Genomic DNA, 18,132 nt, shown 5'->3' with positions numbered 1-18,132 from the left:
AAGTAGTTATTTTAAGTGTCTCTCTCATCAAGACACTGGACGAACACTGTAGTCGTGATTGTTTCTGTTTATAGAGAAACACAGAGATGCTTTAATCAAACACATGCAAACCCTGAACTTAAAATGGAATATTTTAATAGGTCCTGATAATCCAATGCACTTGGTAGTGGAGCTGGCCATACTGACATCATCTGTCAAAAATATTTTGCATTAACAAGTCCTTTGTTCTTTTCCCTAAAAGTTAACAGAGAAATACCTGTTTATCGAATCAGCAGCTTCAAATGTCAAGAGGTAACAGTGTAGTCTTCAAATCTAAAGTATAGGCTTAAAGACCTCTCCTCCCATGTTATGGCTCCTGTTTTACATCATGTTCTTCTTTCCACTCTACTTCTGGGGAGCTAAGCTACTTCTTTCTCCAGGCCTCGCCTACTCTGCAAAAAAGCCTTTTTAACAAGGGCTGGCTAATGTAGAGAAAGGAAGCTGTAGTTTTAATGTATATTCATTGCTTTTTATAATATGCAAGATAATTGTATCTAGACTTACACCGTGATTTCTGCTCATGGCTTTCTACCTTATTTAAAGCACAGAAGTCAGATGCTACAACAGCAGCGATCTCTCTCTGTTGGCATGTCTATTTGCCAAAGATAGGTACAGCACTGAAAGAGCCTTTATGTCCTTACTCTGACAGCTTCAATATAGAAGAGGGAGAACACAAATCCATTAGAGTTTGTGTTCTCTGTGCTTTTACACCTCACCTGTTCTCTCTAAGAACTACAGGGTCCATAATCTTTCTCAGTATCTGTCCCAGTGTGCGTTAGGATGGCATTTCAAGAAGTATGCATAATGATATACACACAGCATCCCATGCTTTAATTCTAAAAAGGCGTTTAAGATCACCACTAACCACCCTTGTTAGTCCCTACAAACTCCTCAAAAACATGCCTTTCCCATACACATATCTGTATGTACAAATGATAGCATTTAAGGTTGGGCAAATAATCTTTGTATGTAGCAATTCAGTGCCCTACCCGCATGTGTGATAAGATGTCTCCTGTTCATCCCCAGTCTCCACAATGGCACAACCACAAACGTTGGAAATGTGAGTGTGTTAGGAGTGCTAGCTATTTCTTCTCGAGTTGTAGCTCATAACCTAACCGTTTGAAATGCATTGTGCCATGTGACTGGAGACAAGACAGTTCAAATGCATATTGATGTATAAATGAAAATAGAGCTTCTCTTTGCTTTGTTCCTGCTTTTCTTCCTTCTTCCGTGAAGGGATCTTAGGGGATTTGGCGGCAATGCAGTGCTGGTGTTCAGCAGAACATTCCCTGTGGTTCTGGCAGCAGCTTGATGGCTCAGTTCAATTTCTAGTGACTGCCAAGGCCACACAAAAATGCCAGAGAACAAAAGCACAGACTTGACTGAAATGCCTGTAGTACAAAAAGAAAATGAAAAACAAACCACAACCCCTCTGCAGCTGACAGGAAGGATAAAACAAAAAAAGGTTGAATTAACATGTAAGCTGAAAAAAAAAACAAAACAAAATAACCTAACTCGAAGAAACTGTTAAGGAGCAGAGGGAGTGGTTTCCAGCAGTGAAGGAACTAAATGTAGCTTCAGCACAAAGCTTTTCCAGAAATGTGTAGAATAAATTTACCACATATTCCAAATGAATGAGACAGGATGGAGCAATGTCATCTAGACAGAATTATAAAAGCTCTTTAATCCAATAAGTGTTCATTGAATGTGGAGTGTATTCTCTTTCATTTTACAATTCTGAATCCCATAAGTATATCCCAAGGATTAATGGTAATTGTTAGCATCTTCATGTTAATTAGCTCACACTCTTTAAGGACAGAACTGATGTATCATTTAATTTTGTATTAGGCCAATAATTTTTATTTATATAAAGTAAATTTAAGTGCACTGAGAAATGACTGAATGCTCATAATATTTGAAATAGATATTTCACTTAAGACAAAAAATATAAAAATAAAATCTTTTCCCCTCATTATTCTTTCTTGGGTTTTTTTGCTGAACAATATGAAAATGAAGGCAGAGTTGTTGAGAGCTGATTACATTTCATCCTTTTTTCAGTTAATGTGACTCTATACTATGGGGCTCGGTCCTGGGTTTCAGCATCTGGTTGTGTATATCAAAAAACTAGTATCTGACCTCTTCTACAGCAATTTCATTGCGTCAAAATAAGGAAATATACCCTAGAACTGCACTTGTCCAAGTCTTGGAGGAATATTCCTCTGAAGTCTGGTGAAGGCTCAGAGTTTCTTGGAGCCAATTGTTCAAACTGGTGCTCACATCATTTGCTCAATCTGCTCTTTTCTAAGCTAAACAAATGCAGTTCCTAAAACCTTTCCTGAAGGTGGTGTGGTGGTTTTGTTTGTTTGTTTTGATTTTCTCCAGTTCCTGTTGCTTTCCCATCTGTCTAAATCTTTCTTAGAACATGATGAATAGACTCAGTTCCAATCCTCCAGATTCAAGAATAGAGCAGAGCAGCTTTCCCGTGTGTCTTACAAGCATGAGGATTGCCCTTTTTGCAACGTTTTGTGCTGTGTTGTTTTCCATCCTGGTTTGGTTTTGGTGAGATACACAGTATTTAAGAGTGGCAGTGTTTACATTTGTCTAACATAATATGGCAACAATGCTGACTTCTAAAAGTTTTCCATGGAAAGTTACAAATGCCACCTCAGCTGAATCTCCTTCAGCATCTAGCTTTTCTTTTTTAAATATGGACCAAATTCATTGCAAGAATGTCACATGTGCACCTGCTTTCTATGTATTATATATACCAAATCTGAATGCAGCTCCATGCATGTGTGTAGGTTTTGGTTACTGTGCTTCTCTGTATCTCATTGAAGGGGAAAGTTGTTTAAGAAGTCCTCTTCACTATGGAAGTGTGGAAGGATTTTTAAACAGCTTAGCTAAGGTATTCGAGGAGAAATATACATGTATTTGCAAAATAAATATAACATTTTCCTCTTTTTAGTGGCAGTGGGCAGCCTTTTGAATAGTCCTCCAAAAATATCTCCATGACAGCAGTTGTACATAAACGGTATGACTAATAGTCACAGGTTAATTATTACTCAATTGTTTCAGTCTCAAAAATGAGATTTTCCTTTTAAGAATAAGTTCCACTGCAGATTGTTTGCAGAAGCATATGGACAAGACAGCACAAAGAACCTCTGGGTAAGCATAGTAAGTTAAGTACTTTCTAATTTTATGCACTTTGAACACTAGTTCAAACCTTATCTACAATGGTATTATTGTGTAAAAATAAGAATACGCATTGGGAAAGGGTGTGCCTGAGTCTTCAAGAAATATTGCTCCGAAGTCTGTGAGAGAGTCATTCAGAAATCATTTCCTCTTAATGCAGTTGATCTCACTTGCTCCAGTAAGAGGGGGGGGGAAAAAAAAAAAAAAAAAAAACAGACTCAACTTTGAACTTTCCACACTTTTCTCTCTTAATTTCTTTGCATGAGACTATTTCATACAGACCTACCTTTCATTTGTTAAGCAGAGTATTTCAAACTTTGCTGCTTCCAAAGCTGTTCAAATAAAGAATAGGTCATTCCAGGAGCTGGTGCTCTATCCTGTAAAAAGTAAGACCCACCACATATATATAACTGAGCCTCAAGCCCCTCAGTTTCTAAGACAGTTGAATTCCTAGCTTCTTAATGTTGGAAGCTCTGTTCTGCAGCCTGGTTTAATGTAAAATGTCACTGCTTGGTTTTGCAGATTCGAAACATGGCAGCCAATCTCTGTGTGGACAGTAAACATGGAGCCACGGGGACTGAGCTGAGGCTGGACATTTGTGTGAAAGATGGCTCAGAACGGACATGGTCGCATGAACAGGTATTTTAACAGCTAAAAGGCAAAAGCAATGTCAAATTGTTACATCTCTTTTCCAGTTTCTGAACATTTCTCTGAGGTTTCCTCTTTTTATTAAGATAAAGCAAGGTGTAGAAATTATTTTTGAGTGATTGCTGACCTTAATAGTTTTTTTAAAAGTATGCTTTAACCTAACCTCAGAATTTTGTCATCTGTGCTATGTATTCTTCTGAATTTCCAACAGGAATTGTAATACCCAAAGAGCTTTGGGGTGCCCCATTCTACCCCATTGTTTCATGAAAACACTTTGATTTCACTTCACTTACCTGAAAATATTTTAAATATACTACCTGGGTATGTAAAGCTCTAGTGGTTGTCTCCTTTTATGCTTTCATCTCAATAAACACAGTAAGTGGTCGTATGTTAAGTGAATAAGAAGTATAAGCGAGATAAATGGGGTGAAAGCCAGAAAGGGTTTCACAAGGATAAGGGATGATAAAGACTCAAACGTCCTTTTATCTAGGTAGGTTAGGAAGAAAAATATTACCTCCCAGGAGTATGGAGGAAAAGATCTCTCATTTGTACTCACCATGATTGTGAGTGCCATAGGAAAGAAATCATGACTCACTAGCTCTGGCCAACATGAGCAAAGAGAATCTGGACAAAAGGTACAACCTGACCATTTATTAGCAATTTTAGTGAACATGCCTTCCACACGGCAAAGTCACGGATTAGAAAAAATCACCAATGCTGAAGAGAAAAATTGACTTGGCAGTCATACATGGCACTTCTATAGATATTAAAAGTTCAGGAGAGAGGAGTTCTGAGGGATATTTGAAGTGCTGAGGTCAAAAAATCATTCTCTGAGGATACTGAGAAATGCAGGGGGAGGTGTGTTAGTGAATGAAGCTAAGAAGCTAAAGAATGATCACAATTTAGATAAGTGCCAACACAAGGGAGAGGAGATTGCTGAAAGAAGGCTTCTTCATATAGCTAGCAAAGGTAAAGCACAGTGATAGGGTGCTGACGTAGATAAATATATATTTTATTTTATTTTTTATGAAAGACATCCAGCAATTCAAACAACTATTTAAAGGAATTTGTATGGTCCAGACCATCATTGTGGCCTCTCTAGTTTCAAAATCTGCAAACATAAAGAGGTCCAAACCCTCACCAAGAACAGAGGGAGTCCTGACAAAGCCAGATATGAGGAAAGAGAAAAGAGGGAAGAAAACTGGATGAAAAGTTGTTAAAAGAAACAAAAAAATACCAGGGAAGCAGAAAAAAAGGGAGGCTTAAAGTATCATTTGAAGGAGCAAGTTCTGGTGAGGAAAGGGAAGGGACACAAAGGGAGAAGACCATCAGGAAGGACTCTGTGTTTCATCGCATTCCAGCACATCGTGATGCTTGGAAACAGATTCAATGCAATAGTCTTATTCTACACTAATAACAAAAAGTGACTTCATTAAGATAAATAGGGTTAAGTTAACACAGAACAAGTTCAACCAACCTCAAAGTGCTGAGCCAGAACTATGAAACCTCCCAAACTGCTTGACGTGTGCCTCGAGGGAATCATGAATTATTTCTGCGAGGCTGGAGTAGAACAGCACGTACCTTCTCGCCGCAGAATAGCGTTCAAAACACTGCAAGGGAACATTTTTCTGAACAGCATGGTACAGTTGCATTGGACGAGGACTGCCAAAATCCAAGCCAAGACATTTAATTCAATTTGCTGAACAGTTCAGTGACTTTTCTGGGTTGCTTAAGAGGGGCAGGAGCAGGATCCCACAGCTGATTGTTCGTTTTTCTTACACATTTCTCCAAGAGCTACTGTTTAAAGTGTGTAATTCAGAAAACAAGCAGCAGAGGGCAGCTCCGGACAAGCTGAACACAAACGGGCCCCAGGGAAGGTTAATGAATTAGCATCGTTGGGAGCTTCTCCGTGATGACAACCAGAAAAGAAGGAGCTTTTCAGCTCTGACAGAGGAGGATGAAAATTAATGGCTTTAAAATTCCCCCCCACACACCCTGCCCCATCAAATAATAATAATAATAATGCTATTTAACCCTCAAAATAGTCTGTTTTCCTTTGCTAACATGGGGATTGTTTGGATTCATTTGTGGTGTGTTGTTTATTTGTGGTTTTTTTTGTTGTTGTTTTTGTCCCAGAAGACAGGACCACATTCAAAAGCTGCTGTTCCAACTGATAGGAGCATAGGTGCCATTAGTTTATCTACCTGTCAATGTAAATCCCAGAAATCACGAGAACTGTTGAAGAATCCCTAGAAGAAAATTAGGGTAACATAAGTATAATTTCACTTTCTCCTAGAAAAAGTTCACTTCACTTTCTCCTTTATTTTCTAAAACTAGAAAATAGAACTTTTAGAATAAAGATGATAGGCATAACATCCATTACTGTATTACTAGGTAACTCTTTATTTGCATAATCTTGTTACTTTTAATATCCTATTGGTTTCATGATTAGTTTAGAAACAAAATGAAACTGATTGTAGTCAAATATTCAGACTCCTAATACAAGACACATTCATCCAGCTGGTGGATTTCAAGAGTGAGTCTGTGCAAGGTATGGGTTTTCAAGACGCCAATTAAGAAAGAAAGGAAAGAATTACAGAATCTGTGATTCTTTGAATCTCATAAACTTAAAGACAAAGCAGACTAGATAGTAGACTTGGCTGAAACTCAGAATTTCTATCCCATAGAAAATTACAGTACATGCAGATTATCCAGAGGAGAATTTTCGGTTTTCTTGTAGGAGAGAAATTCTGAAAATGTTTAATTTGGGAAGGTAAAAACATTTTGGTGATGCAGGGCTTGAATTTTTTTCAGAAACAAGATAGCATCCTTTCCCTTCATTTTCTTAAAGTTTTCCTCAGTGGAGTGACTGTGTGCACGGTTGTTAGCAGCCAATTTTCCATTGCTCTAGCTGTAGCTGATGCCTCTGTATCCTGTAGGTCCTCAGGAACCCAGAGGGCAAAATCTCAATTTCCACCCTGGCAAGCAAAATCTGCCTTTGTGTTAGTGACAGGTGGTAGGGAAAAAAAAATCCCACAAAGGTATATTTTAGATTGGGATATTTAGGTGAAAATTTCTTGACTAGCTGTCCTTACTCAATCCCAAAGGCTACACAGTCAGGAACGTTACCTGCAGTAGATGTTAAGATCACAGTCTAATGAAGCAGCTCCCAAGGAGAAAGAAGGCGATCTTCTACTTGCACCCACAGTAAGCTATGAAGATCAACTTTGTTAGAGTATTTGGGAAGAAATGCAAAAGAGCTCACCAGCCCTCAGATAGCTCCTCCTTATTGCTAGTACCTTCTTGAATTTGTTGCTTACCAGATTTCTATGTATGCCAGTAGACACTAGCAGTGTTGATGAAAATATCAAGTATTTTACTGTCATATTTCAAGTAGTGTAGACTGACACTGAGCTGGTCTTGTAACTTGTGGTGTAAATTTACAGGGAGTTCTTTGGAAAAATATGTTATATGACTGGTGTAGCAGGTGGTAGTGCTGATGGTATCACTAGACAGAGTCACAACCCCTTGTGCTCCTTGATTCAGCCCCTTAGCAGCCCCCAGGAAGGAGACCTTCCACCCCAGAGCTTTAAAAGCAAACAGCAGGCAAAAGCTTCGTGGATGTCTTGCACCTTTTCTGGTAAATAGGACAAGAATCAGAAGTGAAGGTGATTGTTACTGAGCTTTCTGGAAACTTCCTCAGAATTAAAAAACAGAGAGGAAGAAAAGGGGCAGGACGGTGGCACATCTTGGTAATCTTCCACCTCCCTCTTCCCAGAACTACTACCTGGTTTGAGGGGAAATTGGGGCCAACCAAAGAGCAGCAAATGATGTGGTGGCAAGCATCTTCTTTGTCTTCTCAAGTCCTCCAGGCTGGCCAGGGAGTGAGTGGACAGGCATCATCTCCAGCCCAACCCAGCCAGTAGCTGTGCAACCCACCCAGCTCTGTCTTCTCAGAGATAAAAACTCAAGTCAGAGTCTAGTTCACAAATGTGACATTTTGTCTTTGTGCAGGGCACATGTTGTCTGCTTAAATCTTGTGCTATGGCCTGAGCACAACGGTCGCTGAGGCCAGGCAGCAAGCAACCAACCAATGTTGTCAAGCTGGAGAGCATTAATGGTTTCAAAAGGGCCTTTGTCCTGTAGACAGTCCCAAAACAGTGGCTGTGTCAGGCAATCAATTTTCAGGCCCAGTGCCAGTTACAAATTAAGCTCTTCTTAAAAAACTAGATAGATGGAAAGCTGTATTTTTCCAAGTTGTCCTGTGACAGGGCTAGGCCTCATCAAAAGCTAAAGCACACAGGCTGAGAAAATACTTGTTTGCAAACACAGAGGATGGGGCCTTGTTTTACAGGGTCTGTGGTAGGACAGGAGGTGGAGGAGGAGGGAGGAAGGAGCCAAAAGCAGAGAGAGTTTCTTGAACTTGACAGGGAGCAGCAGCCCTGGAAACTATGAGTGAAAAGACAGACTGCTATCTGTTTCTAATGTGCTTGGAAATCTCTTTGCAGCCTTGTTTCAAATCTGGAAACGGATGGGAGTGAATGAAGGAGTACAGAGGGTTCATCCGTTTCTCATGAAGTCAGGCTCAGATGGCTCCTAACAGCTTGGGCCAAAGGAACAACATCCAAAGTGATGGATGGTGGCAGAGCAGAGCGTTATGTGCTCAGGACCACAGCTAATAACACATAGCATTGTTACGCATTATGCAGAGGAAAGATCATTTTTATATCGGCCAGATTTAGTGTTGAAGTACACAGGATTTGATGTGTAATGGAGGATATCATAGAATGGTGAGATTGGAAGGACACAGGCCTTCAAATTTTATCCATAAGTTTTAATATTTTCTATAAATTTTAATACTAATTGTGTGTAGAGAGAAGTATAACCTTTTTTTCCAGTCATTTTTTTCCTTCTTTCTTAGTTCTAAAGTTGAGTTTCTGCCTCTTAACAAGGTTTGTTTTACAGTAGTATCACTGTGGAGAAGATGTACTTTTTAATTTGTAAATGCAACTGTGCTACAAAACATCAGGCTAAGAAGGAGGGGAAGGAATCTGTGTTAGTCTAATCAATAAGATCTAGTATTACACAGATCCCATTTTTCAGTGGAAGGGAATAAAAAAAACCCTAAGTATTACCAAGTCAAGATTCTTGACTTTCAAACAGAATACAGCCCTGGCGGTCTTCAGAAACTACACAGGAGTGAGAAGGGCAAAGGGATACCCTGCATCAGTCTGATCTGATGTAAAAGCTAGCTTTAGTTTTTTCAGGTGTACTGATCCATTCAGTGCGGCAGTAGTCCTTGAGCCAAGGTCCAGAGAGCAACAGGAATGGCCCCTCAGCTCACCGATGATGCACAGAACGAAAAATTTGGAGAGCCAGCCACTGGGAAAGATGAGAAAGGCGCTGCAAGAGGACCTCTCTCTTGCAAAATAGTCATGAGAATGAGAATATTGCAAAACTACTGTTCCACACCATTTCTCTAGGTATTTGTTATTCATCGCTTTGAGCTCCAGGTTTATTACTTGGCTGTAGAAAAGTAAAGCAAAAGAGAGGAAATTGCTTTTGCTGTTTTTTCCTTTAAAGGAAAATCATCTCAGGCTTCCCTTTTTCTAAAGATGCAACATTATAGCTTTTTTTTCCTGTATCAAATCTTACTTCTGACTTTGCTTGTGAAATGGTAGCCTATTTTTCAGGGAGTCCATGATGCTGCTTCCAAGAAACATGAATAAAAGTGAAGAAAGATTTAACCTTTTAAGAAGCAGGAATTGGCTTGAAAATGAAGTTAAAGCTGTCCACTGCATTTTACTGCAGATAAATCTAAAATGCACTCCGGGGGAAAGAAGAAATGAGCAGGACACAGGGGCAGACTGAGCAAATGCTGACTAGAAAACCTACAGTACAGAAGTAAATAGGAAACGACAGCTGCTAACAGGCAGAACAAGGGCTTACAGTGAGACACCAGAAAAAAAGTAAATATTCAGATATATGCTTGCATTCTGTGCCTGCAAACCACAGGAAACAATAATGCCTCTGAAATGCGGTGTTTAGAGGATGGTATAGCATTGAAGATGCAGCATTTTAGAAGGATGTATCTTTTAGGTAGACCACAGAGAGAAAATAGCTATCACAATGAAAGGGTCAAAATCTGGGAACCACAGCAGGAGTATTCCAGATCAGACCCACATTACACTGAGCTTTAGTCTGGATTGGTAGAGACTGGTTCTAACACCAGGAAACGTATACATTGTGGGGAGCAGGTCGCTAGGGCAGTACTGAAACTACCCTGAGATGAGATAGCTGGGGTGCTGGAGGCAGCCTGAGCACAGCCTGTGGAGCTGCTATTCCGGGTGATGAGCCCGTGTGCGGTTCCACATGAGTGGTCACAGCTAAATGGTTTCCACTAGCAAAGTTTGCTCATTTAAAGAGAGCTTCGCTTTCTCGGTGTTATGCTTCAGTTTGTACTGTGGAAAAACAAGAGCCAAGCAGAAAGCCATGGAATAGCACTTACACAATAAAATAAAATAAAATAAAATAAAATAAAATAAAATAAAATAAAATAAAATAAAATAAAATAAAATAAAATAAAACAAAAACAAAAACAAAAACTTTACAGCTCTCAGCAGAGCTTCTAGATAGCAATTTTCAAGCTGCAACCTGTTTTCTGCAAGGATTGGTCCACAGGAAAGGAAAATGTGCTCTGCATCTTTAAATTTGATGCTGTCAGACCTGTCACCTTCATCTTATGATTGAACAACTGCAGTGTCACAGCATAATTTCAGACAGCTGGTGCCTGATTGAGAAGAATTCCTCTGTTAACTGTGAGCCTCCACAGTTCCTCTCAGGAAGCAAAAAAGAGCTGTAACAAGCTGCCTGTAGCTCACAGGTTTCACGATAGAAAGACCGTCATTTAGTGTGTGTTGTTTGGAGAAAAAAGACAGTCAAGAGAAGATATGCTAACAGCATCCCATATAAACAGAAGGGAACTGTTCATTAAGCATAGAGGATATTCTGGGATGGGAAGATCTCTCTAAGTGACTTCTTCAGACCCAAACAAGAGCTAGAGGAGTGTCAGCAGCAGAGGTTTTCTGAGTCCCTGGTAGCTGCAGATCTCGTGTGCACCAGTGTGCCTTTAACTGGGGTAACAAAAGGCTTAACACAGCATATTCCCTCCCCTCTTCAAAGCACTGTGTCATCAGAGATTTTTCCCTTCCCTGCGATAAGCAGCTGATTATGCCTTCCTGGGGTTACTCCGCATTGCTGTTGATGCACTTTAATTAAGGCAGTTGGAATCACTGAATCATACACATGTAGCATCTCACTTAATCAGAGGCTGTGATGTACAGAGCAGGGCAGCATGCATCGAGCTTTGTGCATCTGTTTTTAAACGTTTCCCACTAGTAACAGATTAATGCATTGCCTGATTGTTTTTCTAGCTCTTCACCTTCGGCTGGAGAGAAGACATCCGCCCTGGGGAGCCACTTCACACCAGGAAGTTCTGCTTTGACGCCATATCGCACAGTAGCCCTGTCACACTGTATGACTGTCACGGGATGAAGGGAAACCAGCACTGGAGCTATAGGAAGGTCAGAATCACTCTGGGTCATTTCAGAGGGTCAGACTTGAGTCTATATTCAAGTTAGTGCAGACTTGTGTTTTCCCATCAGAGAAGTTGTGTTTTAAAATCCACGCTGTTTTATTCCAATTTAATTTTGTGGTAATCTCTCTAGAGTATGTTCCTGTTGAGCATTCAGCTATTTAGGTCAAATTCAAATGAAAATGGATCTGATCCAGCTCAGAGGGTGTCTGCGTTGGATCCATTCCCTGAAAGGTGTTTTACCATTCTGGCACTTCAAGACACTTGTGTCATTTTAGCAGAGGCACTATTGGAAGTATTTTCATCCAATGTGACAGCATTAAGAAATGCTGCTCATGAGTTAAATATTATTATTCTACTAAGTTTTATGAGTGGAAGAAATATCTCCCTCAAAAAAACCCAAACCAACATTAAAAGCACTGCTGTAAGCCCAAAGACGGCAGGAGTTTATAAATTAAAGATAAGCAGCTTAGACACTACTTTGATGTGCCAAGTTTCAGCTCATTTTGATAAATCGCTAAAAATGGGAGGTCAGTCTAGGAAATGAGAGAGCCTCATTTAGGGTTAAAAAATAATAATAAAAAAAAGTCCAAGTAATGCTACCAAGTTTTTTTTAAAAAATGGTTAATCAGTAAGTTGCCTTGATAAAACATTTCACTAATAAACACTGTATTCCAGGCAGAATAAGGACATACATTTCTCTGAAGCACCAAGGACTTCCTCTCCTGCATCCTTCACTTTTCAGTGACCACTATGCCTTGTCATCTTGGGACCTAAGTGCCAGGAATTGGATTTTGCCACGTAAACCTCAGTAGTGCTTTCTAGATTGAAATGATTCATAGGAAACTAATTCAGAAGCATTAAAAATAGTTTTGCTCATACTTTTTTTGCTGATACTTTTTCTGACTACCTACTTTTTAGCCTGTGCCTTTTTTTTACTGTATTTATCTTTTAATCAGAGATGCAATGCAATATTTTCCAGAAACACATTCCCTTTGAAGCTGAGGTATTGCTTGTAATAAAGTTAAAATGTATGGGTCAGATATTTAGAGGACATAAATTGTCATGGCTGTATTGCTGCATATCTGGCTTTGTAATGCCATTATAATACCTTCTTGCTTCAGAACCCTTCCAATTTATCTTTTTGCTTACCCAAGCTGTAAGAAAGAAGCTTTCATACCTTTAGCACTTCAGTGGTGCCTAATGTAGCTGGTTCATAAGAAAAATGCAGGTCTGGAGCTGCCCTCTTTGTGGCTCATCACCTTTGATGTGGACAGTATACAGCAGATAACCCAAAAGAAATGACATTTGAAAAAAATACACAGTGTGAGTTCTATTAAATCCTCTGCACAGCTTCATTTTTCATTTCCAGAAGGCTGACAGGGCTCATAAAAATTCTGAATGCAAGGCAGGCATTTCCATCTCAGCAAAAGACACCACAAAATTTTGTGATGATGGAAGTACCGACACAATCCCAACTGTACTAGTAACCTGACAGCAAGCTGATTAGTTTGCATGAGTACTTACCATTTAACTATAAAACTTCAGATAAAGAAACTGTAGTTGATAGTGAAAATATAATTTCGTTATTATTATTTAGGCTTAGTTTTAGTTTGGCTACACATTAAGTAGGTTTTGATTGTTTCACAGTGTTTATTTCCTTAGATACAGGGTAGATTTATAGTAGAGATTTTTGGTGTACAGCTATACCAAAAAAAAAAAATCCGGATGTTATAATCCTTATCTAGTTTTGGAACATCTAGGCAATGGGATATATACTGCTTCCCAAGGAGAAATAGACCAAACAAGCAAAAGGATGCTTATATCAGTTTAATGCTTCTATAATAGAGCCCTTTACCTAGAAGACAGTATGCGACTAAAATTGCACCTTAAAAAATAGGAGTAATAGTCTGTGGTTAAATAAGAAATGTCTCCTTTTGAAAAAGAAAGAGAAGATCAGCAACTGTGTTCTGTTCTTTGCATGACTTACCAAAGCCATAGTTTTTTAATGGTCATTTGTTCATCTTGCCATTAATTCTTCCCATCTATTAGGAAAAATGACCTTGTTTGTCAGAATCTTATAAGATGCTTAATATAAAGCATTTCTTATCATGCTGTCATGCCATTCCTATAAAACTAGAAGACGAGTTTTTTATTAATTTAAGGGTCAGTCTCTTTTCATGATTATTTGCATCCTCAAGTCACTGGTGAGCTCTGAGCAAGTAATTGAAAGTCTAGAAAGTCTGTGATACTAAGAAATGATTTTTTTTTAGTCCAAACTATTGGTGTGTAATAAACCAGCCAAGTATACCCTGTAAGAAGTGATGAAGTAGCCTGAATCCAGGTAATATCATGAACATCACTGTGGATTAGAAAAATAAGGAAGTGAGTTTAATACTAGAAAAACAATATTGACACTGTAATGGGGTTTTGTAAACAATTCTGGGAGCAATGGGAGAAATCTGAAGATATTAGAGATTTTGGAGAATAATGGCTTTCCAATCTAAAGCCATTTCCTTGGCTCTGTTTACAATTCCTAAGCGTGCCAGAGATGAAGATCAACGGTGTCTACAAATTTCCATTCCTCCCAGTGAAGGAATATGCCTCAGGTTTTCAGCTTAGTGTCACTCTGAGGTAATACATCAGTTCTTATAAAGTATGATTAAAATTTATGTGCCCTAGTCCCCTTAGTACTATTTGTAGAGCACAGGTATCCAAGAGAGAGCTGATTTAGTAGGTCTTTAAAAAATAAGTTATAATCGTGCAAAATCAGTTCCATTATACTATAATTTTATGCTGAACGTAGTGATTACAATAGATGCTAGACTGACAACGTCAAAAACTCTGCCCAGAATGGCGTGGTTTGTTCATACTTTCCTGACAGCTTCAGGGACAAACTGTAAGAGTAAGTTCACTCTTCACTCAGTGGGCCCATAGATTATTTCCTCAGACAACCAAAGACATGTCATTGTGATAGTGGTTTTTATCATATGGACATCTGTCCTGCTGAAACTGCGCTGAGGCTACTGACTAATTTCAGATAAACAACTGCAGCTACCAGCTGATAATGACTTCCAGTTGCTGTTGACCTTGGCCATAGTTATAGCAGTGACCTAGAAGAAATGAAAGGCTCTGTGTCTCATTACCAACCCCCTGAACTGCCAAGGCCTATTATCTTATGGAGAAGTTTCTCCTACAAATAATATTCAGACTTGCCGTCATGCAGAAGAAAAAAGAAATCGCTCTGCTCATTTCAGATGTTAGAAAGGTCTCCACAGGGTCCTTGTGGCTTTTTAACATTGGTGTAAAGAGGAATTTATATATTTCTCCCAGAAAGTTCTTCTCCGGGATACACACAACTGTTACCCCTTAAAGTCCTCAGCCTGTTTCCACTGAAATCCATAAGAACAGCAGGCTTTGACCTTAGGTCAGTGTAAGCTGGAGATGATAAATTAATAGGCCTTTATACATCGTTAAGTCAGCCAGAAGTTTTCCCAGAGTAGTAACTATGTCCCTCTTCTTGAAAGACGCTCTTCTCTCCTAATAACCAGACTTGCTAAAAGAAGGCACCAACAATGCTTCATTCAAAAATTGCATCCCCTGGCTATTTCTGTGAGAAGACAGACCGCCAGCTCTCTTTGAAAAGGCCGGAGTGTTTTTCATAGCACGCTTTTTGCAATGAAACAGCTTCCTTTCTTCTTGTACTAGCTACTGTATTAAAGCTTCTAGTATTCCATCTTTAGCTTCCTAGCAGCTTGGCTGACCTTGTCCCCAGCTACGATGCGAGGAAAACCAGACGTCACCTTCCTGCGAGGCGCCGCAGCAGGCAGGGAAGCTGTGCCACATCACTGCCCACTCCCCATTTCAGCCAGTGCCATCCATCGGTCACTCACAGACCAGGAGGAGCTGGTGAGGTGAAAAAGGGCACATACACCACCCCGGAGGGTGCTTGGGAGCTCTGGTAGGACCACTCGTGACACACTGAGGACATGACATAGAGCAAAATGGGCCCCTACCCACCCCATCCACACAAAGGCGGTCAGTTTGGTTTAGTCCTGTTAGCTTTGACAGCTTCCCTCAGACTTACAGTCCTGTGTGTACATGTGGTTAGCAGCTTCCTCGGGGTAAAAGTTGGAGGTGAATACTAGTGTCTGTGACAGGCAGGTCAAGCACCATCACTCTCAACGAGAGCACAATGACGTACTTTCGAAATTGCTCTTTGTTGCATATACTAAATACTAAAAAAGGATATTGTGCTTTACCAGTGTTTCACACCCCTCAGAATCAAATAATTTATTCTTTCATAAATTAAAACCAAAAAAGAAGGAGAAGAAGCTTTCCTTTTCAAAAGTGGCTTCTATTTCTTTTTGGCTTATTGTGTTGGTTTTGGTTTTGTCTTACTACTTTTTTTTTTTTTGAATGGTGCGTTGTTTTTAGTTCAAGAGGTTTCTGTAAGATTATCGCTCAGCACCCAGAGCACTCCTGTGAGTTTTTAATCAACTGTGATTTGTCAGGTAGCTTTCTTTTTTCCTCTTGCAAACTGGGCAAGCAGGCACATCCCCGATTAGTATTAAACTACCGTCATGTTTGGCATGGAGGAGGTTGGAGCCTGCATGTGGTTTACTGAGAGTAATCTGAAATTTATTTCAACAGATACAGTAACTGTATTGTATAGTCCCTGGGAACTTCAAACCAACCAATCACTCCCACGTCTGTCTCTCTCAACCACTTGCTTACATGGACTGAATAGGTTGAAACTCCCCAACAAATACCAGTTGCTTATCTGGGTACTTTCTGCTTTACCAAAGATTCACAGTCAGGTTATTAAAAATAAACTCAATTTTTGTGAAGTAAAATTAATAAAACTAATAATCATAAAGATCCCTTTTAAAACAACATAATCTATACTTATCCTCCCAAAATCTCCATAGGGAGCTAAAACAGTGTTATAATTTCCTTCTTAGGAGTAGAGTACTTCAGTGGCTTGTCTTATCAAGGCTGCAGGCAAAGTCTGTGTTTTATGGGGTGAGAACTGAGATCATCAGTCCTGTGTCTGTCTGTCTGTCACAGTATTCCAGTTAATATTCATTACTGACATCTTCATCAAGTTGAATAGTACCCAGTTCCCAGACATATTGTTACAGATCCTCCTGCCCAGAAGCACAGTAGAAATTGTCAAAAAACAAACCCAAGCAAAAAACAGACTTTTCAGGTTCAGACATTTAAGTGGGGCCCAGGGAAGCACATGATATGCAAAGATTACCTAAAGACATTCTATCTTTTCATTGTATTATGTAGTTATTATCTAAAGACCAGAAGATGTCTTCTCATTCTTTCCTGATCCCCAGTTTTTTGGAGAATAAAAACCCAAGGAAAAAATACTAGATTCTCTACAGCTTCATAAATTAAGCTGTGGTTATTACCCAAGGTTATGACAGAGTATACAAAATCATTTCAGACAGGGTTGTGTTAATCCATATTCTGTAAAATGAGAACACTTCCAATTACTTGGCATCTGCTACTTAATTGTATTTTTTTCTCATTCCTGTAGGACAAAACTTTGTTCCATCCGGTAAGCAGCAGCTGCATAGATTGCAACCCAGCTGAAAAGAAGATTTTCATGAACAGATGTGATCCTTTATCTGAAACTCAACAGTGGATTTTTGAACATATTAATACAACTGTTTTAGAAAAATTTAACAGCAAGGCCAGTTCCTAGGGAAAAAAAAAAAATGAACACACCCAGTTACATACAGCCTGCAGACTACATTTTCGCCAGCATCTGGGTCAAAGGAGTCAGGAATTAAATTTCCTAGATCCAGGAAGTCTGTCCTGAGGATTAAGAAAATGCCACAGCAAGAGCCAGCAGGCTGTCCTTGTGGATGTACTGTATCTGAAGAACTTGGCTAGGAGCCTCACCGGATGCTGATGAGAACTTCAGGCTGAAAACTCCCTTGCTGGTCAAGGGAAAACTTTGTTTAAGAACTGTTTAAAAGTACTCCAAGTTAATAAAGTAAAACAAAACTCTAGAGTTTCTCAGGTCAAGTCCTGCCGTAGTGAGTAGTTCAGAACAGATGCTATAATTAGGGATGGGTATATGGTGTGCATGACGGCTACAGGAACCTGAAGAAATCCCAGGTTTTAGAACTAAACATACTAGTGGAAGAATAATGATGTCCCAGCACTCCCCAGACAAGACATATGCTCTGTTGATATTCTCTTAATAAAAGGTTGGGTTAAGCAGGTTTAACCCTCAGAACTGCTGCAATTAATTTTAAATACCTCCCTTTTACATTCCATTCATTACCAAAATAGGAATGGTAGAAATCTTAGGGTCTAGAATTACACTGTAGTGAAGCATGAAATAAACTGTAAGATTTTGTCCTCATATTTCCCCCCCTTCAGTTGGGAAAAAAAAAAAAAAAAAGTAAAGCAATTAAATTTCTATACGTGGTATATTTAGCAGTTGTGATTCAAATCCCATTGTCACACAAGGTGAGATTTTTTTCAGTGACAAATATAACATCAGCAGCTGCAACATAATGGAAGGCTTGTGTACTATCTATCTTTTCTAAAGGTAGACTCCTTACCAAAGTACAAATTAAATTTAAAATAGGAAGAGAAAAAAACGTCATGAGAGTAGGAAATAATTGCATACT

General features: G+C 39.3%; 1 protein-coding gene across 7 annotated transcripts in view; it reads left to right on the top strand.

Annotated features, from left to right (window-relative positions):
- The window catches only part of GALNTL6 (polypeptide N-acetylgalactosaminyltransferase like 6), a 517,959-nt gene extending 500,054 nt beyond the window's left edge, over nucleotides 1–17,905 (top strand). For 4 of the 7 annotated variants that reach the window (XM_083835053.1, XM_083835052.1, XM_083835050.1 and 1 more), the window contains 4 exons: nucleotides 3,754–3,870; nucleotides 11,313–11,462; nucleotides 15,217–15,387; nucleotides 17,025–17,905. In XM_083835053.1, coding sequence (XP_083691179.1) covers nucleotides 3,754–3,870; nucleotides 11,313–11,462; nucleotides 15,217–15,387; nucleotides 17,025–17,192 — 606 coding nt within the window. In that variant the 3' untranslated portion in view covers nucleotides 17,193–17,905. Of the gene's footprint in view, nucleotides 1–3,753; nucleotides 3,871–11,312; nucleotides 11,463–12,151; nucleotides 14,108–15,216; nucleotides 15,388–17,024 lie in introns of all 7 variants that reach the window. The other 3 variants (XR_014583969.1, XR_014583970.1, XM_083835051.1) reach the window with 3 other exon arrangements.
- The last annotated feature ends 227 nt before the right edge of the window (nucleotides 17,906–18,132 follow it).

This window comes from Anser anser (genome assembly GCF_964211835.1).
Source record: "Anser anser genome assembly, chromosome: 4".
Taxonomy (NCBI): domain Eukaryota; kingdom Metazoa; phylum Chordata; class Aves; order Anseriformes; family Anatidae; genus Anser; species Anser anser.
Note: the sequence above shows the minus strand (reverse complement) of the source record. Positions and strands in the feature narration are given on the sequence as shown.